The sequence below is a fragment of the Athene noctua genome, chromosome 18, assembly GCF_965140245.1.
Source record: "Athene noctua chromosome 18, bAthNoc1.hap1.1, whole genome shotgun sequence".
NCBI classification, from domain to species: Eukaryota; Metazoa; Chordata; class Aves; order Strigiformes; family Strigidae; genus Athene; species Athene noctua.
The window spans coordinates 4,382,431-4,407,104 of record NC_134054.1 but is presented as its reverse complement, the minus strand read 5'-3'; the positions used below and the strand labels follow the sequence as shown (position 1 = coordinate 4,407,104).

General features: G+C 36.1%; 1 protein-coding gene across 3 annotated transcripts in view; it reads left to right on the top strand.

Moving 5' to 3' along the window:
* The window catches only part of TBCD (tubulin folding cofactor D), a 128,273-nt gene that overhangs the window by 42,357 nt on the left and 61,242 nt on the right, over window positions 1–24,674 (top strand). For all 3 annotated transcript variants that reach the window (XM_074922186.1, XM_074922184.1, XM_074922185.1), the window contains exons 15-16: window positions 12,304–12,460; window positions 21,284–21,341. In XM_074922186.1, coding sequence (XP_074778287.1) covers window positions 12,304–12,460; window positions 21,284–21,341 — 215 coding nt within the window. The remainder of the gene's footprint in view (window positions 1–12,303; window positions 12,461–21,283; window positions 21,342–24,674) is intronic.

Genomic DNA, 24,674 nt, shown 5'->3' with positions numbered 1-24,674 from the left:
AATCATTAATGTTAAGGTAGAAAGGTGGCTCTCTGGTTTTTTTACTAAATTTTTTATTGCTGTGTTTCTATAGTGCATTTTCGCAATGTAAAAACATGTTCTGTTACTGTCTAGTTGTTTGTAAATCCCTTGGCTTTATATGGAATAACAAGAGTGTTCGTAGTTCATCGTTCTTCCATTTAGTTAGAAAATTTTTTAAAGTATTATATTAGAAAATTCTACCTGCAGAGAAAGATCTTGTAATGTCTGCATTCAGAAGCATCTCCAAAAAGACCTAAGGAGAAAAGTCCTTTACTTTCTCAACAGAAGATGTTATTCAGTAATCCTCACTTGGTAGCAAATAGTCTTTCTTTCACGTCAGAGTGTTTGCCCTATCAATCTACATAACTGTCATCATTTTTCTTCTGCAAATGTGGATCATTGTATGTGGTCTGTAATGATAATGTCAATGCTCATTTTCTTGGTGCTTGGATGGTATTAAAAATCCAAACCTGGGGGAAAAGATTCATTCATAGACCCCAGAAAAGGAACGTGAGAGATCCTGTTTGTGATAATACTTGTAGAAGTAATAAATCTTGATTGCAGCGATGTTGTTTCATCGCTTATTGTTGTTAACTCATTATACTTGCATCCTGAGTATTAGATAAACTGAACCCAGTCACCTGTTGGTAGCACCCTTTTTAGTTCTACTTGAGCACAAGTCAGATTAATTAAGACCACAAGGACCGACACAGTAAAATTTGGATTTATAGATATTTTTCTTCAAGTTGCTTTTTTAAAAATGTGGGGTTTTGTATCTCTGGAGGGCTGAAGCTTTAGTTTTATATCTTCTTTGGTGTAGAATATACTTCTTTATTCTAAGTTCTATTTAAAATTCCGTATCAAATAAGGGTTTATCTGTAGTTGAATTTCAAAGGTTTAATTACTGTAGCATAAAACTGCTATCCTATAAATGTTACAAACTTCCTTCATGTTTTTATATATTTTTTTTGTTCATCTTTAGCACTAAATAGAAAACAAAATGTCTTGATGCACTACTTACGTAATTTTTATTTTCCTCTTGCACTTCGAAATTCCATTCCCTAGATGTATGAAAGAGTGCCAAGTGTTGTTCTGGTCAGTTATCAACCTCTTTGTTGATCAGATAATTCTTAACTTTCCGCTCTAGCGCAAAGAATGGCCCTGGTGACTGAGTTGTTCTGCTCTTTTGACTTTACCTTGTATCAGTCACATTTCTGGTACTGGCTTTCAGAGGATGTTCACTGGCTGTCAGTCATCAACAGTGTTTCCATATCTTTCTAGAGATGCCTTACAAATTCATGAACTAGTTAGTTATTCCAGGAGGAACGATCAGAGGTAGATGTGAATAATCTTATGTAGTTGAATACTGACAGATGTGGAGCTAGTGAAGCCTAGCTTGCCACATAAAGGAAACATCTTAGAACCACGTGACTGGCAATATTTAGTTCTATCTTTGTCATCTTAGTTATCTATCTAGATGTGTGGCTTTGAGCTAAATGTTCAAGAAAGTAGTTTTTTCTTTCTTTGATCACTTGAGCTGGAGTTATTGACAGATTTTTCTCTCCGTATTGGCATGTTTAGACTAGGTTATTCCATACCATTCCCAGAAGGGGGCAAATGTATTTGAATATAATTGCTGTAACTCATGCTGTGCTCCAGAACATTACATGATTCTTGTACAATATTCTCATAATTATTTTCTTCTATCCCATATGAATAGTTATTAGTCTTAATGCTTTTCGAATAACACCTTTGAAATGTGCCTTTGTTTTTCATAACGATTCCAGTCCCTGACTTTGGAGATATGTCTGGGCAGATTACCTTGCTGATGTTTATGAGCCACTTGTTCATGATTACTAGAGCAAATTATTTGTATGGGAAAAGAACAAAAGCTCAGCAGTTATTAGTAACTGCAGATCATCTTTTTAGATATTTATTGTGGCCTGTACTGTTAGTGTTTGGCCTGGATCTTCCTTCTGGTTCCCATCCTCACCCTTGGGCAGTGAAACATCTTGGGGGAAGTAGGTAACATCTGAAACTGAGACTGCAGGCAAAACTATGACCTGTTTATAAGAAGGGGTTTTTAATAGTAATTCTTTTCATTGATAGTCATTCCAACAGAGTTGTAAAATATACCTTTCTTCATTTTCTACTTGATGCTCTGGTTATAATTCCCTTTTAAAATTTATTATTTTTAAAGTATTTTTCATGCAGAAAAATACTTTAAAAAGTTATGCCATATGCAGTTTTAGTATATATGAAGTCAGTCCCGTGTATTTTTCTTTGAGGCATAATTGGCGTTGTGCCGCTGTGATGCCACTCTCACAAAGAGAGCAGTGAGGCATGTAATGAATACTCTTTGACTCAAAATATTTTTAGCTTTCAGTTATTCTTTGAAACATGCCAAATTTTATAAAGATTATTATGATCACTGTATGTTATCTACTACTTAAAGAAATTTTAAAAGTGCGAAATATAAACCAGCAAGTGAAATCTGATGTTTTATTTTATTCCATTAAAAAGATACTAATGCTGCAGTACTTGAAGTCTGTTGTGTTTTTGAATTCAAAGTTACTTGTCACCATTTAGCTGTAAAATTTCAGTTGTTTTTAGAATGGATCATGCAGCTAAATTTGCATGTAGGGAAAACTTTTGGTTTTTTAAATCAAAATGGGCAGAAGTAATTTAAAAATCTCGTGATCTGATTTCTACATTTGGAATTGCAGCACTTCTAAACACTGCATTTCTTATTGTACAGCATATGTTAGGGCCAAAAACTTGTATTTCAGTGTGGTTTCAGTATGATTTCACATCTTTTGTTCTGTGCTGTATTTGTGGTTTTGTAGGCTTCAGACTATTATTTATAGGGGTTTTTTTATTTAATTGGGTGGGGATAAATACTAAACAAACAGGAGAATCCTAGTTTACTTGAATTTCTGGTTTGCTTGTGAAAGGACGTTATTAAAATTTCTCTTGATGACAGCATAGTATAAACTTTCTAGCTAATAAGGTGTGTCATGTATAGGAACATGAAACTTCCTAGGCGTTCTTAATATGTCAGTGGTGAGATTAAAAGTGTTCTGTTAAACTCCCTCAACGGCTTGCTGACCACTGAATAGTTGCAGCTGTATCTGCTAAATGGCTAGAGGCCTAAACTTTCCCTATTGAAAGCCATAGAAAATCACGTAAATGAAATCAGTAGTAGAACTATTAGTGTTCCACAGTCAAAGATAAGTTGCTCTTTTTTTGTTGTTGTTGTGCATGATGTGATCCTATTTTTGCCTTAAAACCAGATATGTTTAAGGTTGTAAATATTTGCATCTCTGAAGAGTAAGAAAAGGAAGCCAGGGAAAGAAGATTAGAACTGCATGGTTACACTTGCAATGAATTGGTGCTTATGTTGGGAAGATTCCAGCCAGAAAGATGTTACTTTTGATCTGCCAGCCTTCTTATATACCCTTACCCATTCACAGTGAATAGGCTGAGACAATCCAACAACCCCTCTGTCCTTTTTTAACTCTGGCAACAATGAAAGCAGCATTTAAACAGCAGGCAATAATGCTGATGAGATACACAGATAATGGCTCATTCAGAAGTCTGATACTGGTGGGTCAGTGCAAGTGATCCAAATCTTGAATTTGATTTTTTTAAAAATCAGAAGAAATGGAAAGGGTAGACCTAGAGACTGGAAAAAAAACAACTCATGAAGAGCCAGGCTTTGTTTCTTCTGTTTATAAACTACCTTCAGAAGAAAAGGAGAAACAAAAAAGTTCAAGAAGAAAGTAGGGAGCATTGAAATCTGCAGTTAAGTACTGTTAGTGAGGGGGCTGAAATAGATTTGAGAGGGGACTTGGCAGGTTATGTTGTCTTGGGATTCAGTGACAAAATCAGTGTGCTTTTCACCTTTTCAAAGAGGTCAGACACAGTGCTACCAGTACCCAGAAAGACCCTGGCTTAGGGAAATATTTTTGTGTTATTTCTGTTGAATGGCAAGCACATCGTTTAAATATGAAACACTGGTTACTTCAGTTGACATTTTTTCCCTGTTTTAAAAATGTCCCATTGTCAAGTATATTTTTGGTGAAAAGTTTTATGAAATGAAGTGTCTTGTGCTGTCCGAAGGTTTCAAATAGATGCAGCTGATCTCAACAGCAGATGCTGTGGCTTTGAAGGAGTATCTGTGTATGTATGACTCCTGTGTCTGCAATTTTAAAATTCCTTCAGCTTCTGTTGCAAATATCTTATTAATTTGGTTAGAGTGGATATGTGCTCTGTGGATATATGCTCTCTGGTAGTAGTGAATTTTCTATTCCAGGTTCAGAGAATGCTTGCATATTTGCTAGTATTGATAAGAGATTGGATTCCTGTGTTATATCTGTGTGATATCTGAGCATAGAGAGAATGGTGCTTCCTGATATTTATATAGAGCTTGATATACTTAAAAAAACCCAAACAAAGTCTGAAAAACTCTACACACAATTTAAAAAGGAGCATTTTTTGCTAGTCCAATTTCGCTGTGCTGATTATTAAATGAAAAAAAAAAACCCTAACAAAAAGTTAAAAAAATACTGTTTTCAAGTGTGTTCTAGAAAGAGGTTTAAGTTAGACTAAGATTTAAGTAGTCTTATAGAAATCTATTATGTAACTTCTTAAACTTGTTTGCATACTCTGTTTTTAAGTATTACTTTCCATGTTCTTATATTCCAGAATAAGTTGTTTGATATTGATTTACAGCTGTCAGGGTTTATGGAGGAGGACTCATCAGGAAGTCAGGCTTCTGAAATGTGTTAGTCCATTCTGTAGTGGTAGTTAATTGTGAGGCTTTTGGCAAGATTCCAGGTACTTTTCATCATAGATACAGGAAGAAATGAAAAAAAAAAAAAAAATCTACCTGTCTTAGGTGGACTCCTAGAAAATACAGAACACCCAAACCTGAAAGGCTGGTTGCAGAAGAATTCCTTTTCTCTAACACCCAGGTGAACTTTAAAAATAATGCATGGTCTTGAAAATAGTATTTTTAAGAGTTATAATGTGTATGTCACTGTAATAGTTTTCAAATTAGCAAGGAAGCATTATAAATAATAGAGACTTTTTTTTTTTTTTTCCCCACTAGCCAGCAGTTATGAGCAAGAATAAATGCTGTAGCTAAAGCTGTAGCAGGAAAGGTCCCTCCCCCAGTGCAACTAGGAAAAGGCATAAATACTAAGCAGGGAATAATGACAATGAATTGCTTCTAGCTTTTTCACTGTAGGGTTTATCTCAGTATTGCACAACCTTAGCCTAAAGGTTGGGGTTTCTTCGGTGATTTTTCTTTTCTGACGTGCAGTATTATTAGTTTAGAAAAATTTTATACTCCTTCAAAGTAATTCGTTTGCTTAGTCGGATTTCTTCCTAAGCCTGTTTCTTTATGTTCTTAAACTACAGTTTGCTACTGGTTAAGTTAAAGGAAGAGCTCTGTTAGCTGTAAACCTCTGTGAAGGTCTCTAGCATGGCCTTGGGTGTGAGTGGGTAGATGAATCCCCAAAATATTCATTGCGTTCTGTTCCAGAGAAGGTAGATCAGTACTGTCCTGGGTCAGCTGCAAGGCCTTTCAATGTAGCCAGGCAGGGGTGCTTAAAGATTTTGAGTTTTTATGGCTGCATTACATAATGATGTTGAGATAGGCTGGCCAAAATCCAGATCTGTCTGCTTCCTCATTGGCCCCTTGCCATACTCAAAAAGCTCACACTAATTTCAACGTTGTCGGAGTTCTGCAAACCTGCCATTAGTTTATTGAAGCAGATACCTGGGAAATGAGAGCCAGCGTCCATTTCTTTTAAATACTGTATTTAAGTAATATGACTGGTATCAAACAGTAAGTCTTTGGCAGAGATGTAGTTAGAATGTAGTTCTTTAGGGCAACATCCAACCTAACCAACAATCCCTTCTCTCTGCCTGAAAGCCAGTTTTTGCATTACATATTTTCCTCCCTCAGCAGTGAGGCAGACAACAATCTCCTTTGCTGCCCAGCTGTGATTCATTGCTAGAGCAGGTCTTTCCTGTGTGCTGACTGAGATAGGTCCATGGAAAAAAAATATCACGTGATCATATAATTAAAGACTCTCTTAATTCATTACGTAGTAAGAGACTGAGCTGAGATTGCAACCAGACAGACACAGCCCTTCATAGTCACGGGTTAGAAAATGCTTATTTGGTTTGTGGATATGCATGTATATAGCCTTATATACATGGGTCAGTGTTAAGAATTGTGAGAAAGTTATGGCAGCTTAAGAGACTTTGGCTGTCAAATTCTCACTATCTTCTGAGTGTGCATGAATTGTGATACTCTTCCCTTCTCTGGCAAACTCCTAACTAGGTCAGACCTGGGTGCAGGAATGAGAGAAAAGAGGCCGCCTGTTGACAGTTTTTAGGTACTTGCCCTACAGGATGCAATGTTAGAGCATTTTACAGAAATACTGAGAAGTTTTCAACAGACAAAGCAGCACATGTGTTTTCTGATCCTCGCTGGAGAATTCCTCCTTCCTCTGGAGGAAATAGTCCTTTAAGAGTAAATTCTGAAGTAGGCAGCTTATATAGAAAATGAGAACAAATCATAAATGTTTGGCAGAACTTTAAACAAATACATATTTCTGATAATGGGCCTAACCTGAAATTATCTATGTTTGCATCTGTGTTGATATATTAAATATTAGTATAACAGCCCTAATAAAGTTACAATCAGGACCTGCCTCTTTTTACAAAAGAGGTTAGTGTCATGTAATAGCATGTGGTCTCAAATCTGAAATTCTTTATACTAAAAAGCCAGAGTTCTTTTTTTAGCATATGAATGATAGTGATAGGTATGCTATTTAAAACAGGGGAAGCTGACATACTGTAGATATGGTTGTTTACACTTTTTTTAATGCCTGAGGCTGACAAAGAGGATGAACCTACCGAAGGACACTTCTGCACTGAGTTAGTTTCGTTGAAGTAAAATTTGAAGAATTAAATTATTATTCATTCTGCTGATACTTAAAACTGTGTTTAAGCTTCATAATTAATGAACTGTAATATTCTTAGCTGCTCCTACAGTGACATTGTGTACTTCTGTAATAGCAGATGACCATTTTTTTGTAGAACTATGTATAAGAAAAAATACTTAAATAGAAAGTTTTCCAATATATTATGAATTGGGAAAGCTTCTCTGCATAAACAGTCCATATAAAATGTAAGACTTATTTAAGAGGTAACATTAGCTTAAGCTGCTTTTAAGAGAGGCATATTTTAGTTTTAAACTAAATTTAGACAATTCTTAATTAACTTGAGATCCAGAGAAAATCTGTTTTAAATGAAATAGGGTTGACACAAAATTTTGCAGTTTTCTTGTGGAGACAAGACCTAAGGCTAAGGAACAGGTTTTTATTGTTGTTGTTTGTTTGTTTGTTTAATTGCTATATTTGTATGTTTTGTATGATAAACATTGCAATAAATTAAAAAATACAGTCTGGAGTTAAAGTAATATAGGGCTCTTGATGGCATATGTGATAGTCTAGGTAAAGTATGTTTTTAAAGGACTAGGATGAGGCTTATTTTATTTATGTACATGTCACCTTTCAGTATACAATACCTTTCTTAAGTTTTCTGAACTAGTTGTTTAGTGTCTGTCACCTGCACCTGAAAGGTGCTAAGCATCTGATTTTTTAAAATCTGTGTTTAAAAAGCAAAGTATCTGTGCAAACTGACTCCCATATGAGAGAAAAAAAAAATCTGTTGTTTGTAATGCTTTGAAGCTAGAAGTTGTTTCTTTATTTTCACAAGACTTGAGCAAAGAGCTGTGTTGCAACCTGCAGTTATGTTGTTAGGTAAGGCAGGGTGGAGTGTAGCAGGTGCTTATTAATACCTCTAGGCTACGGGTAAAGGTGACTGTATTTTCTTGAGCATTCACACACCTAGACAGGTGGATATTTTTTAATAATTAGTTTGAGAGTGGACACTACTTGTCCTCGGTTTTTAATGGCAAACTTTTAATGTAGATCTGTGAAAGAAATGGTAACTTATAAAATTAAGTAACAATTCAGGTCTTCTTATTGTATCTCCCAACCTCCTACTTTTAAATAAAACCAGCATGTTCATAATTTCAAAAATAATTTCTCTCCACCCTTTAAAACTAACTTTCTTCTGGAAGGTGTTTTTTTTTTCCCCAAAGCTTTTTTTTTTTTTTTTTTGAATTGATTTTAAGTATGAGCTTGACATGATTTTAAATCTGAAAAAATTGAAAAAATACAGAGCAACACAGTACTGTGACCATACTGAATGTCTGAGAGGTGATTATAGTGGTGAATTGAAATTGTATAACAGATACAAAATGCATAAGCTGACTGCAAAGCTTTGAACTTCCTGGCTGCTTTGTGTATCAAACAATGCTTTAGAAGAGTATGAATGTGAACAGTTTAAATCAGAGAAAAATGTTAAATAAAATTTAACTTTGTGTTTAGACTGGAGATGAAAAGTGTATGTGAGATAATGTGAAAACAGAGTCTGTCAGACTGTGGATTAGGAAGGTGTTTTCTAAGATACTTTAGTTACAGTGAACTACATACTACAGATGATTTTGCCTGTACTGCTCTTTCATGTCTTCCTTTAGTCAGGCTCTTCAGACACTGTAGGAAGCTATAGGAGAAAAAAACCTGCATTGTGTTTGAAGAACTGTACAGTAAAGAATGAAGGGAAAACTGGGATTTTTGGTAGTGTTTCTTTTGGACCTTTGTGACTCTTAAATGGCAACAGGAAATGTCATTCTGGACCCGCTTTTTCAAACATGCAAACATTTGTCAGGAGCAATTTTTTATAGTTCACACAGTCCACAGTTCACCAGTAAATATTGAACCAGTGATAGCATGAAAAATTTAATAGATGATCTCTAGATTAGTATTCCCCTTATTGTTGTGATTGTATTTATATTTACTTAGCCCTTACTGCTGCAAACTTCACCTTGTTTTCCACTTCTCCCACCTTTTAAATGTCCAATTTTGTATCTTTCCCTTTCATTATCCCCTTTTGCTCTTCAGACTTCGCAGTCATGTTGTTTCTCTTGCAGCAGCAATACTTTTGAGTCCCAGGCACAGGAGTAGGACATCGAAGAGGTGTGAGTCCAAAGGCCTGCTGCGAGATAATGGGGAAAGCTTGAGCTGCTTGGAGTAGTAGTGCTGCTGTTCCTGGCATTTTCTTAGTATCTGCTGGTACAGACCCCTGGCAGCATCACCTCTGGCTTAGACTGATCCCAATAAGCCAGCTGCCACTGGTATTGTCCCTACCATTTGGGAAATTAATGCCCTGAAATGAAAAAATGAGGCATTTTTCTTTCATACAGGCAATACAAATGTGACCCACCTGCTGGTGGGTGCTGCTTCCACATTTCCTTCAGTGCACAGAGGGATGAGACTGCACTCACAGCTGTCTAAAGTACCTGGAGTAATCACCCAGTGCTGAAGGAAATTTGCAGCAGCTTTGCAAAATTGCCTTTGGCATCTGTTTTAGTGTTCCTGTAGAACCAGCAAATTACTTTTTTTTTTTTTTTTCTTCCCTGAGTTGATGCAGCATTTTTTTGAAACAAGCTAATCAACATTTTTAAAGATTTTTATTGCAGTTTCTTTCGGAACTGGGAAGTGCCCAAGTATCTATCCCTCTTTGCTATATCATTGTTCCTGAATGGGAATTGCTTTTTTTCCCTATAGAGTGCTTGTGCTCCTACTAGAGGGATGGACAAGATATGATTAATTATTGCTTTATTTTCTTTAATAGGTAAAAATTTTAACACTTCCCTTCTCCAGTTGTGATGCATATTTTTTTGTTTAAAGTAGCAGGCATACAGTGATGAACTGTACATTGAAGTTTAATTATTTTCTGATTATATCCACTCAAGTATATCCAGGCAGTTTGCTAATGAAATACAGTTCAGTGATCCCATATCTTGTTCAATGGGATCACCTTTTGACAAGCATTTTCTAAGGAAGACAGATGGATTTGATAAATTTGGTACAAGAAAGAAAATCAAGACAGAAAATGTTGGGGTGTTTTTTCCTAGAGGCTGTTGTTTCTACAGACATTATTCATTTATTAAAGACATGCCATCTAGAGGGAGATGTATTCAAATCATAATCTGGATTTGCAGATACCAAAAGAAAGCCCTCTGGGGAGCCTTGCATACATACAGTATTTATTAAACTCTGGCAGTATATCACTACAACTGCGTAAGAGCTGCTTCTAGAAGTTTTTGGAAGTAGAAACACTATATTCTGCAATTTTGATGGGGATATAAGCATGAAAGTGAAATTCTTAATCCACTTGTTTTCAGGGCTTATTTTTATCGCTTTATAATAACAGTACCTGTGTTGTAATGCCTCTGTGATAAGATTTGGGGATCTTGATGACTCTTTCTCTGTTTTCCCTGATGAGCCTGAAAAACTGAAGAGCTGTATTCTACGGCTGTCCTGCTGTGATGGTATCATGTGGTTTCAGTGCTCAGCCTGGGTTTACGCTCCGTGCAACTGCATTTCCTCTGGAGCTCCCTCAGTAAAATGTGGCACAGACATGGTGGATTGAAGTCTGTGGCTTTTAGGCCTTGATTGGTTAAACATAATCGCAAGTTTCTCAGGTTGTCCATTAAGTTGGGAAACAATGCTTGATACCTGCATTTTGAGGAGCTGCCTTGGATAAAACAGCTATTGTATAAGTTGATTTTTGGATTGTGATTTGTTTCATGAACAGAGGTAATGCCACTCTTCTCCCAGAATGAAGCTCTATGTTCTGGATGTCATTGTCATTACGTCATTGAAGACATCCTGACACTGTCAGTTGAGGATGATTTTCTAGATCAGTAAGGAGAAACAGAATATTATCAAGAATTCACAGTATAATATTTCCATTCAGAAACATAGTGAATTCCTGCTGCTCATTTCTTCTACTTCCTGTAATTAGTTGGATTCATCAAGTGTAACATTAATACTCTGAGATATAGTTTAGTTTGTTAAATGCTGTCTTGTGTTTTAGTGTCCCTACCTGTCCTCACCATCCCAAATAAGCATGATTGAGAAATAAAAGGCACCTTTCCAGGATGGCTGGCTTGAGTCTCTCTACTGGGCCACATGAGACAGCATTTTGAAATTTGGGCATTAGAATCAATTTAAGTGCATTTTGAGTACATTCAGAAGTGCAGTGCATGATTCCATATTGCTGCTTAAGATGCAAATAATCTCCATCTTATTTCCTCACTGTGTAACAAAAACTGATACACTGGTGAAATTTATATAATTAACATGACTGATAGGAAAAAAAAAAAAAAAAGACATTGACTTTTTTTTTGTATACTGTTTTCCTTCATCAAAGGCTTCTGGTCTGTTATTAAATCGTTCTGTCTGGTCAGGAGGCACGTAGTCGTCACTCTTGTTCTGGATGTCTAAGCAGAAATTAGAGTAAAAGCAGAAATTAGAGTGAAGCCCAGCAGTTTGCATTTCTAGGTTCCATTGCAGTTTTAGACATAGTCTGCCTTTATGATCTGTGCCGTTTGGCAGTGCTGAGAGGTTCAAGCTTAAAACACTGCATTGAAGTTGCTCCAAGTAACAGTTCTATGGGGAGTGAAACATTAGCGCTTACGTGCTTAATGCAAGAATGATGCCGAACATGTCACTTTGCTTTAAGATTATGCAAAAACTGTACTCAAGTCCCTTTCAAGATTGGTATATTGATGATTCACAAGCATTGTTAATTAAGAAGAATTTGTCATATTAGGGCTTCTACCGTGAGAAATGCTGCCTGCTAGTAGATGAATACTGATTCTTTTAGTTTATAGTAGTTACAATACTGTATTTCTTAAGAAATATTTTCTTCTAGTCGTAGATGCTGCTGTAATATTTAAAGTCCAGTATTTTAAAAAGTGGACACTTTAAAAATTTTGCATTTTAAAATTACTTTGACTTCTAAACATGTATCACTGAGTAATAAATTGTATCAGTGTTACTACTTGTGTAATCCTCTTGCTTTAATCCTCATTGAATTATATATGAAGGAAATAACCTGCTACAAAGAAACAAAATGGTGTATATAAAAAAACGACTCTTCTTTCTAATCAGCTTCAAAATTAGCATGTATTAAGAGCCATGCATGCTTTTCTTTCAGAACACACAACTCCACCCTGTGTCTTTTCTCTAAGGATCACTGAATGCTCTGACTTTTTTTTTTTTTTTTTTTTTTTTGGTTCACGGTATGGTCCTAATTGTTGCTTTTGTACCTTTTTCAATTTAACAGTTGTTCCTGTCATTTTGAAAGCACTGACATATGACGAGAAGAGGGGGGCATGCAGTGTGGGTTCCAACGTGAGAGATGCAGCATGCTACGTGTGCTGGGCCTTCGCTCGTGCTTATGATCCCGCAGAACTCATACCATTTATTAATCAGATTTCAAGGTAAGTTGTGAGCTATTTACAGATAATTTTTTTAATCTGTTCAAAATTAGGAAGGAGCTAGAAGTTAATTTAATAGTCTAATTCTGTATATTCTAGAAGTTAATAATCTTGGAGCCTAACGCTCTTATCTTTAAGACGTTTAAAAGTGATATGTCCATTTAGGGGAAATACCTTCATGCTTAAAAAGTAGCTGGTGTGTCCCATATAACATGAATTATTTCAATTGATCTCTGGATATTGTTTGCCAAGGAATTGATATTTTTGTGTCTCTAATTTTTAATCAAGTTCATTGTTTCATGCTAACATATATGCTGAATATCTGAAAGAATTGAATATGGTTCAATGATGCAGTTGATCAGTTTTTTATGATGCAGTTTAACTTTTTGAATTGAAATGCATCTAAATATTTCTTTATCAATTGTGATGACTTATTTCCTTCTGTTTATCAGTCATAAGAAAACCAAAGAAAAATCCAAAGAAATTCACTGTAGGAAGATCAGAGAAATTAGTGGAGGCTTGTGGGGGGAGGTGTGTCATCTGCTGTCTGCTTGATCACCTGCTTTATGCTTATAACTCAGTGAAATAGATTCAGGAAGTTTACGAAGATTTGGACCTTAGTGCAGTAGAGGTAGAAATAACAAACCACTCTAAAATTGGGGAGTTGTTTTATGGAGTCATAAAGAGCTGGAATTATTAGAAGAAGAGAAAATTTACAGAAGAAGCTACTTTTCAGGTGAACACTTGTTTCTAATGATACAGCAGTTTCGGTACTTTATACAGATGGGTGTTGTGCAAAGAATGTAGCACGTCTTTATTGACCAGCTTACAACTTGCAATTTGAGCAGGTTAGGTCTAAAAGAATAAACTGCACTTCAGCTCTTCTATAAATAGCCTTTTTGGAGCCTCCTGGTTCTTCTGTACAATTTATCATTTTCAGTCTGAAGTGTTCCAATTCAAAGATTATTTTGAGTAAATCATAAAATCACTTACAGTTTCCGAAAGTGGTAAGAATTTGAGCTCTACACAGTGATTCTGAATTCCTAGTAACAGCACTTCTGAATAACGGACTTTTTATTATAATTCATAAAACTTTTTGAAGTTACCATACATGATAGAATTTTTATTCTTTTTGGATACCTTCTGTTTTTGTAGAGTACCCCAGTCCAGAATGACCACAGTACTAAACTCACAGTTGAATGGAAACACATTCATGTACTTCTTTTTCAATCCATGGTTTGTGTTTCAAAGCTTTCAAACCCAAAATTTTCAAAATACTTCCAAATCAAAATCTGTGATACTGCAATGATGAATTAGAGTTTAGTGCCGCTTTTTTCACTTAATATCGATGATACTTTTGCAGATACAAATTGGTTTTACGTTTTTCAATTTTCTTTTATCTTCTACTTTTCCTCCTATTTGCTGTAGGTTCTCTCCTTTTGTTGGCAGCACACTGGCTGACATTTCTAGGTGTCTTTATGGGTGATTTGCTCTGCAAACACAAAGAGGTAGCTTCTAACAGTTTCTTGGCAGACTTTTAGTATAACCATTGATAGCAGCAACTCAGGCATCTTTGTCTCCATCAGAGGGGTTTTGATCAGTAGTCATTTATTATTATCTTTTTTTTAAAAAAAAGAGTTTGGATGATACAGTCATTTTTGGTCCTGGATATCCTGTTCAATTTCTAGGGGCTGCCTTGCTTCCAGATTGCTGACAGGACTATATCAATCTCATCCAAAAAGCCTTGTTTGGAAACACAGGATTGATTACTTTGTTCAGCAGGTTCCCAAAGAATATGTGACTTTTTCTTTCTTCTTTAAAACCTGGTTTTAGAGGTCTTTGGGACAGTCTGTATGCCCTACATAACCATTTTTATTCCTTGATCCTGATGCACTGTGCCCTTGCTGGTCTCTGCTGTTCTTTATCCTTGAATCCTCACTTTTTAGTGCTGGTCCTTTAATGCAGGGTCACACAACAGTGTCTCTTATCTTTGTGGTACTTGCTTCTGGGCTTTTTTGAGACCTTGACAGCAGGTTCTTAGAAAGATTTTATCAAATTTCTTAAGGCTGAATGCTGTTTTTCTTCTTTTTTTTTTTTTTAAGCTGTCATGTCTTTTCTGCAAAGCAAGCAGGCAAGAATTCTAAGACATCTTAGCCTTGTGTCTCTGATAAAGCAGTTTCATGGGTTTTTGATGTTTCATCTACGGTAGTGTAGATACTAAAGGAGAGGAGTCTTGTAACACTAAGCTGTACTAGAACATGTTGCCATCCACAGTTTCTGGATGACTTTCAGAAAGAGAATCTGATGTTCCAGAATAGACCTGCTTCATTTAAGCATGCTAGAAATAGTGGTATTTGCCATAGTAAGTTATTAAAGAAATATTTTATTTTGAAAGGTCATATTTAATTCCTTTCTAGCTGAATTCATGGTAAATTATATATAGTATGAAATTCTTAACATAAAGCTACCTAAAGCTGTGTTTACACAGTGAAATAGCCATGTGATTACATCTTGGGTTGCATTGCTATTTTTAATCTAACCAGCACAGGTAGCAATGAAGACAGTGACACCCATGACCAGAATGTTAATAGATGTTTCAGGCAGGCTGTTAATCAGCTGTGCAGAGTTATTTACTGCTATCTTTAAACTTGCAGAAATACATATATATTCTCACTGTGAGCAAGTCTTCAGGGTGACTATAGTCATACCAATACTAAAGTCTGTCTTTAAAACTGGTGATTTTTGTAGATTTGGTCAGCAGCCTTATGAAAATAAATCCTCTGAACAACTGTAAGGTTTCTTTTGAGGTCTGACAAGTTTGTTCCTTGTGAAACAAAAAAAGAAAAGCCTAAGTGTGTGAGTGTGTCAGCCTTATTTATCACAATTCTTCTTCTGCTCATGACGAAATATGAGCAATATATTTCTTTTCCTACTTTCACCATACCATGGTGGAAAATGATGATGTTCTCCTCCATATATTAGATGCAAGCTTACCATTTTGCTTTTTCATGGTGTGTGGTATTTTTGTTTTACTGTCACAAAGCTGTTACTGGGAACTTGTGGACAGGTATGAAGGAGATTATGTTTCTGAAGAAGCTCCTATATTTTAGTTTTCAGGCCGTTCTGGAAACAAATTCTTATTTTCTTTTCAGGAAAATGTCAAATGAAAATTATTCGTATCTTCTACCTAAGGCAGTAATACCAATTAACACTGTGGCTGTGCCATCTATGACAACTTAAATTGTTTGGAGTAAGTTGGCGGAATGGAGAGAAACACAGGGTGGACAGCAAGGGGGAAGCTGAAAATTGCTTATGATCAGTTGTAAGGTGGTGTGGTTTGTATATGCTTACTTTTCTAACCAAGCTGTGCATTATTTCAGCAAGTATTAATGCTATATTAAGGCTTTACCTAAATATCTTTGTAGTTATGTTGGCCATACCTTTTCTAAATATAATCAACTCTTGAAGGTAGAATTGCCACTCCAAAGAGAAACGGTGAAAAAAAATATTCAAATAAAGTATGACACACAGTTTCACCTATTGTGTCAGCAAGCCGATAATTACATACAGCTTTTTTTTAAATCTAGCCTTAGGTGTGTCACTGTTTTACTTAAAGAAGAGTCATACTTCTAGCCACAAGCAAATTGTTGCTACCCTTAAAAAATGCAGAACTCAGCATCTTGAAATAAAGTACATAATATCCATTGTGAGCTGAATTACACAGCAAAAACATCTGCCTGTATAAGAATACAAGTTCTTAGATTCTTATAGAAAAATAATAAATCGTTTACCTGAAAGGACAGTACAGCCTCCTTCACAAAAATGTAATGAGTGATCGCGATCCTGAACTGTTTGCTTTGTCTTGGTGCTAGAAATTGCAAATGTTTTATCCATCATTCAGAGTCTTTTAACACTGCCGTTTAGCTGGCTGGAGGAATACATATGCAGCTGAACTTGGAGCATAATTAGCTGGTTGCTACACTCAGACTAGAAAGGCAAGGCAGTCATTGTGGCGGAGTGAGCGTGCTGATGGTAATGAGAAGTTGTTGAGTTAAACAGTGAGCTGCTTCATGTCTTCCTACTTCATGTCATGGCCTTTGGCATGTCAGGGTATCTTGTTGGGAAACTCTCTTGGGTACCAAAATACAGAAGTAATATGCTACTTGATCTGGGTCCTCCTGCACAACCCATTCAGAGTAGTTACACATTAAAGCAGAGGGTTATTTTGGTGATGATGGTTTTTTTTTTTTCCTTGCCTGCAAAGTTCCATTGTGTAATGGAAGGATGTTGGTTTTGTGTGTTTTCAGTAGTGAAGGGACAGAAATATTTCACTTTTGACTAGTGAAAAACTAACTGCATAAAATCACTTCTTTTAAAGTAAAATTTATTACTTTTTATGTCTCCATATTCACTGATAACTGTTTCTTTTGTGCTTTCTTACGACTGTTCTGTTATTAACTGATGAAATTGTCAGAGTATTGAAGTTACAAATTTACTGGAGATCACAGATCAGCCCTTTTCCTTCCTGACCGTACCACTCTAAGAAAAAAACAAAAAAAGAGAACACTTTCCAAAGAGTATTTTTAATAGTACTTACTCATATTTTTACATGCCAGTATTTTTTCCCTATCCATATTTCAACAAGATACATTTACTCACATTTGTTTATTTATTTTTTTAAACTGTGGTTAAACTGGTTTCTAAAACCTTGCCTGATCTATTCAAACTACAGCACCACAAAAAGAACGTTCTTGGCAAAGTAGATTAAACTTCACTTTTACTACAGGATAACCTTACTACGTTTTGAAATGCATGTACTGAAGTTGCTATTCAAGCATATCTTTATCAAAACACTACTTGACCAAGATTTTTTTCTCTCCTAGTCTCTACATGCATGCTGTCTTTTTAAGCTTACCTATGAGGAAAGTTAAACATAATTTAATAACTGGGAAATACAGGTAATTTGATTCCTGCCCCCTTGGGTGTGGAAGTTACTGTCTGTAAAGTGGCAGGTGCACCCTGAGAAGCTGAGCTGTTTTGTTTAAAACCTAAACAAAAAATAAAAGGGAAAACATATTTCTACTTTATTATACAATTATAGTGATTAAATTTTAGCTGGCTATCTTAATTATTTAGAACTGTTGCATAGTCAGATTGTAGTTTCATTTATCTGTCATTCGATGGTGTAGGTAATCAATAAATGAATCGTTATTTAGAAAGATCTAATTACTACCTCCCATTGGGCAGAATCCTAATACAAATAGTGCATACAGTGTAGGAGTGCAGGCGGCTTTGTCTTCCCTGCGGTGGTGCGTTGTTTTTGAAGAGGGGGGGGAAAAAAAAAGAGAAGGTGTGGCTATGGATGAATGATGTAGCTTGCTCCAGGGCAAGATTGTCCTGCAGAATTGGGGAAATCTGAAGCATTGCTTTGAGCTATATCTTGTACCATGATGAAATATTGAGAATAGCTTTCTTCTTTTATGTATTTGAATGTTGCCTTCAGAAGAGAGTTGTGTGCCTACAATGTCTTGCATTTGTGTAAAGTTATTTCCTGCAGGGGCATTATATGCCTTTTTTTGTTGCTTGGTTGTTGGTTGTGTTTTTTTTTTTAATAGCAGCATTTGTAACTCCTGTTCTAAGCATTGTTCTTACTGCTCTTTTCTATGTGTGTGTTATACTTTCATCATTTTACCCCAAAACGTTGGGATTGGAGTAACAGACTGAACGTTGTGTGTGGGGCGTCGGGTGGCTCACAGAAAGGAGAACAGCTCAGTGTAAACTGGGTTAGAGGTCCTGGGAAAGCATGCGGTGTAGAAGTGGGAAAGGTCATTGCATTTGCTCCTTTTCTTCAGACCCTCTTGCCTAGATAAACGGGAGGAATTAAATCTGAGACTAGTCTGAAGGGCTTTTTCCCCTAGCAGCGCTGGCTGAAGCAGGCTCTTTTGCTCCTTCACTTGTGTTGCTCCTGCAAGTGAGCACGGCACAGCTGTGTGTGAAGGGGGAAGCTTCTCTGGTTTAAAAAGAACCCAAACAAACTAGCAAAGAAAAATTGAGTTTAGATCAGTTTTCATTATCCAGTTCACTGTGTAGCCATTCCAGCTGGGGTACGGGCACGACTGCAGAGAGAAGGGTTGTTTGCAGCAGCAGTTCTCAACAGAGTTGGGTCTGACTCTGGTCTTGCATCCCTTTTTTTAACTTGCTTGGATTGTCCAAAACCATTTTGCTTGTGATGATTATTATGCCTTCCCTAATGTATAGTAGGAAGGAGAGGCTTCTGGCCTGTTACAAGTTAGACTGTTTCATTTTTTGGGCTCAGGAAGGAAATTTTGGTTTTGTGCCAAATTGGCAAGAGGTTTGAGTGGTTTGCTTTTGTTTTTTTTTTCTCTTCCTGCAGCTTCAGGGTGGTACGCTTGAATTAATAGGACCAGATTCGCAGAGGTTAGCAATAGTATAAGCTTCTTGCTGCTTGTGACTAGTGTAGACTAGAAGTGCCTGCTACAGGTGTTAAAGGAAATTCAGATTAATTTCTGATACATCTGGTGCTTATAAGAAGAGGGTAAACTGATATTTCTGTGGGCTGATGTTTATCACCTGTCTGGCCTCCGCTCTCTGATTCTTTCTGCCTTGTTCGGGTGCAGGGAGCGAGATGGGTGTTAGGCTGAGGGAGTGAGCTGCTAACGTACTTTGAGTCCTTTTAACTTCCCCTGGAGCCAGTTAAGTCAGTAGTTGGGGGAGAGGGGAAGGGATAGGAAAGAAAGGGAGAATTATTAGTTGACTGATAGAATTGCAACTTGCTTGTTAAAGTCCATTTGTGTTTATTGTACACTTAACTGTTTGTCATGCGTTCAGGCTAAATACACCTCAAGAACTACAAAAGGTATTTCATAGAGGCTGCAAGATGCAAAGCCATTCTTTGCTCTACCTGTTAGTAGTCAGGTGTGGTACACTGCAGGCAAGTCAAGACATGATTCTTTAACTGGCTTAAAAAAAATCCCACTTGGTTTGACATAAACAGTTTCTTTATGTTAGGAAATCCTGGTGGAGTATCACATAAACTCCCACGACAAAGCAGACAGGTGAAGACACCTTAGACATGTTTCATCTTAGGCATGTTGCTTTCCTTGCTAATCCCTGTGTTAGGGCAGACTGTGTCTGCGTTTTCAAATAGGAATTAACTTGAAAAAATTATTTGTGTAGTTTGCTAAGTTTAAAATACTTCTGTTAAAAAGGATTAACATAAAACAGTGACTGCTGTATGATTTATGAATATAACGGGGCTATGGGGGCAGTGGCAAATTTCCTGTTTTTTTATTGTTTTGTTTTTCTTGAACATGGTATTCAGTTGCAGCACTGAGTAACTCAGGTGGCATCACATAGACAGTATGTTGTTTTGCTGGTTTTACTTATACAGGTTTGTCTTAAGGTAACAGAAGAATCTCATTTAACTTGTTAACTGTCCTTTTAAAATGATTTTTAAGTTTCTCTGTATGCCAGAGAAGAAAATTAGCAAACAGGGTATGAAGATAACGTATTTGTCCCAGTGCTTTTTCAACAGTTAGCCATGTATGCTACTTTCTAAGGGAATGCTTCCTCAACATTTGCTCTTCCAAATGCAATCGTTTGGATGACCTCTTTTTGTCCTATAATCACCTAATGTCTTTGTGGCTGGGAGAAGAATTGTTCATGCAGGTAGCAGGAAGAAAGCATTAACTATCTTTAGAACAATTTATTGGGCTTTATTCTCATTTCATTCTTGCTTTCTGTCTCTTCTTTTACTGAATGGAGATAAACAAATTACAGAGGCAACATTGATTGTGCATTTCAGTGAATTTTAACAACACAGTATTCTTTACTATAGGAAACTGATAGCCACTGCCCAGGGAATCTTGGTAATTATCAGTGTAATAATTATCTTTATGCTAAAGCAAAGCTATCTTGGATTTACTTTTCAATCAGTATTTATTTTGTGTTTTGCCTGGAGTCAATAAATAATGTCATGAAGAGTTTCAGAGTTTGAAAGGAATAATTTTCTGCTTAAATGATTCTCCTGAAGTGATGTTTATTTGTCACTGAAGTTAACTGAATGCTGGAGGTGGATTTCTAAAGCTGTAGTCCTGGGATATATTTTCTCTCTTCTGTTGTTAGGCATCTTTTAAAAGCTGTTCTTTTGAGGTAGAAGAATTAAGCTGTGCAGCGTTACCAGACTTCATGCACATAGAAATGGTTTTGTATAATCATGCCTCTGTATCTACAGGTCACCTTTTAAAAAAAACTGCTTTGCTGTTTGTCTTGCAGGTCACACTTATCAGGATTTGCATATTGTTTTCTGATTTTTGTTACTTACAGGATGTGATTGTGCTTGTAGAGATAGCTGCAGGTTTCCATTGCTTAACTTCAGTTTTGCTTAAGCCTTACATAAGACTTGCTGTGCATTTGGCTATTGAGAAACTGCATTTCCAAGTTTTAATTTAAAATTGCACTGTATGATTCTCATGTTAGAGACGATAGTTATGCCCAAATTTTAAACTCCTGCTATATTTAAAACAGCAAACCTTTCTGTGCAGTTAAATGTACTTGCATACTCCTTCAATTGCTTTGATACCGTAGGATAGCAGTTGTCTGTTTGTGCTATGGAAAGTCCAGAGCAAACTAGAGAAACGAGGAAGTACATTGTTATTTCAAATAAAATTTTAGTTTAGGCTTGTATTTATAAACAACAAGCTCCTTCAAGGAAAAGCTGCATGTTCATCTTAAAAGCTGAAATGATGGTGTTACACATTTCTTCTCATATTTTTGGTACTAATACTCAATATTGTATTTCCTCAGTGCATTGGTTATTGCTGCAGTATTTGATCGTGATGTTAACTGCAGAAGAGCTGCTTCTGTAAGTTGTTACATTCCAGTTTATAAGTTTCTGGTTTGGTTTGTTTTAATTTAACTTAATTTGTAGACTTAGCTATGTAGAATGACAACGTATAAGCAATATATTGTGTTGCGAGCATAAAAGTGCTTTTTCTTTAGAAGTATGGTGTGAATTTAGATTTTAAATTATTTAATCCACAGACCCACATCTTGTATGGCCACAGTCTGTAATCTACTGCATTGTTGTCATGATGGTTAAGATAAAGTATCTAAGAAAGAGCTATTTTAGCATTTTCTAGTCACAATATACATAATATACCAACACTATCATTTTTCAAGTCACTAGCTGTTAAATTTTGTGAAGTTATACTTTTCTAATTGTTCATCAACTGTTGCTCTAATTGTGGTAAGTGAAAATTTCTAGAATAATATCTCTCCTTCAGATATATTTTCAGTTATTGTATAAAACTCTTTCTGTAGGACTGGGAATTTTTAAAAGAAAGTGATAAATCCATTAGGCACATACTGTTACATAGTTAATGGGACTGACACCAATGTCTATTCTGTGGAACCTTTCTGCAGAAAATATTTATGCTGTTGAGAATTGACAAGAATGCGTAATGTCTCTTAAGAGAAGGGACTTTGTGGAAGGGAGGTTGTAGAATTTGAGAAGAAAGAATGGACATCTTTCAGAATTTTAAGTCAGTGTGTTGTATATATTGAACTTGATTTCTTAAAAAAAAAAAGTACGAGTTGTCTGTTTCAACTGATAAAACAAATTATTTTATGCAAAAGTAAAAAACCCCACCCTATAATTGTATTACCTCACACACAGGGCCAAACAATGTCTGTCAAAGAACCAGATGTCTCTATTCCTAAGAAGAAATGTCACTGTGAACGTAATGAAAAAAATTAAAAATTAAGTCTTTGCAAGATGCAAATTAATTAACAGGTCTGGGTTTATTTTTTTGACTGAAATTTTGAAACCTAATGCATTTATAACATAAGGAGGATTTCTCAGGGATACTGCGATAGCATCCTTATTTTTTCTAGCCACAGCTCTGCTTGAGACTTTAAACTGTTGAATGAAGCTGCAGGATAATTGCTGGGGAAGTGAGTCAGTTGCTTGTGTAATCATATCGCAAATCATTTGTCTAAATAGGTTAAAACCAAAGCATGGAAGCTAAGATGCTGTAGATCTCTTGAGTACTGATATATCATACCCTTCACATACTGTACAGCTAATGAATATGAATAATCCTCCTTTCTCCCAAATTTCAACTCCTAAGTTTTAGAAACTGTAGAATTCGCTATTCTTGGCTAATTTAAGTCACTTTATTCAAATAAAATCCTTAGAGGAAAACAAAGGTAGCTTTGCTTTCCTCAGAACTGCACAAAACACTGAATATAGATGGTGAAGAGTGAATTATTTATTTGCTTTATAGGAATTGTTGTAGGAATCAGTGGTAATATATATATAAAGAGGATAATTCCTTTTAATGTGATTGCCACTGCAAGTGTACTGCTTACCCGTAGTGGCTTGATCTGATTGCCATGTGTAATCTTCATTATGTTTCTACACTTAAACACAAACTGATAGTTTGACCATAAAACATGGTCTAAACCAGATATGTTTACTAATGCTATAAGCTTAGTGCAAATTATGCTTTCATATTTCAAAGGAGCACAAAATACAGTACATTTTCTTCTCACTTTCTACTTCTACTTTAAACCAAGCTGTCGAGCATTCTGCAATTCAGTTATCTCCAGTCAAATTAATTTTTTTATTAGTACATTCTAATTTAGACCTGGTCAAAATTTCCAATATTTTTTGATGGATTTCCAATCATTACTACAGTTAAATACATATTTAAATAAACAACATGTTTTACTAGATTTTCCATCTGTTACAGTATGCAATATGTTATAATGCAGAGCAACAGTACAACAAAATTGCATATAGAGATATTTTGAACCCTGAGGTTAGAGAGAATAAAAAAAGACTCTCCTTTTGAAGCTCCCAAAGCATTCTGAGCGGACTTTTGCAAGTCTTTAATGAATAATCATGATAAGGAATAATCACATGAATAAGTGATCTCAGATTGGGCTCCATTGAGCTCTGATATCTTAGAGAGGGTTTGTTTTTCTTCTTGGTTGATAGTTTTTAAAATTATGACTTAAAGAATGTTTTAATTTATTTTTTTTTTATTTTTTGTGGGAAAGCAAAGTATTCAGGTTACAAGGCTAGTTTGGTCATCTTAATTTCTATAGCATGGAATATTTAAATTAAGATTTTTGCATCCAATTTTTCCATTTCCAGAAGGGGGAATTGTATGAAAATTGAAAAATGATTATTGCAAGACAATTGAAGTATTTCACATCTTTTAGGAATTTGCAGTTGTTTATGATTGAAATAGTAACATTTTCAGTTATTGAAAATTTCCTAAGTGTTACGAGGAAAAATCTTGTGAAACTAAAGCATGAAAGGATCTAAAGCTAACATGTAAGTAAGGAGAAATAAATGATGCAGGGTAACATTAAACAATAATCCTGGCTGGGAGCGTATATTGGTAGGGAAGTAAGGAGTGAAAAAATCCCATGTCAGAAGCTGGGCTAGAGCATAAAATGTAGAACAAGTGCAGGGCATTGCTGCAGCTCGTGTTCCCGTTCTGGAAGGCTGCTTTTTGTGTTGCCCAAGGGTGTATCTACGCTGCCACCAGGGCGGAGGATAGCCCATGCGCTTCCACCCGAGGCAATCCTGAACTGGTTAGCTCAGGGGCACTGCTGGCAGCCTGGCTGCCACTGCCAGCAGGCTGAGGTGGGCTCCAGAACCTGCCAAGGTGGTGGGTAAGCGGTTTGGAGTCAACCTGTGCTGCGTGTCCTGCAATGGATACGCTGCGAGCAGGAGCTGAACTAGCCTGGGCAAGTCTACAGGAACAGCAGTCATTACCCTAAACAGACATAACCTCAGAAATGCACCGAGAGACTCTGGCTTCATTAGGGCTTGCCTCACCTCTGCTCTGGGAGTGCTTGCTCCGTAGGTAGAGTACGATACCTTGGTGAGCTAACTTAACCTTTTGTTTTTACAGGTGGATTACCACATGTGTACTGTATTTATGTAGGAAATACAAACGCCCAGTCTGTCAAAATTCTTGTGGCATTTTCAGTAAAGATTGGGACTTCCCCCCTGTATGTTAAAGATCACTTGTCAGGTGACAAGTGCTGTCCATTGCTGGAGATCTGTGTTTGTAGATTGTAGAGTGACATTTCCTGAGAGAAGTGTCCAGATAATGATGATCTCTCCTCTCTGAAAAGAGTTAAAATTTACAGAAGCTTTTATTAGTACTTATGATTG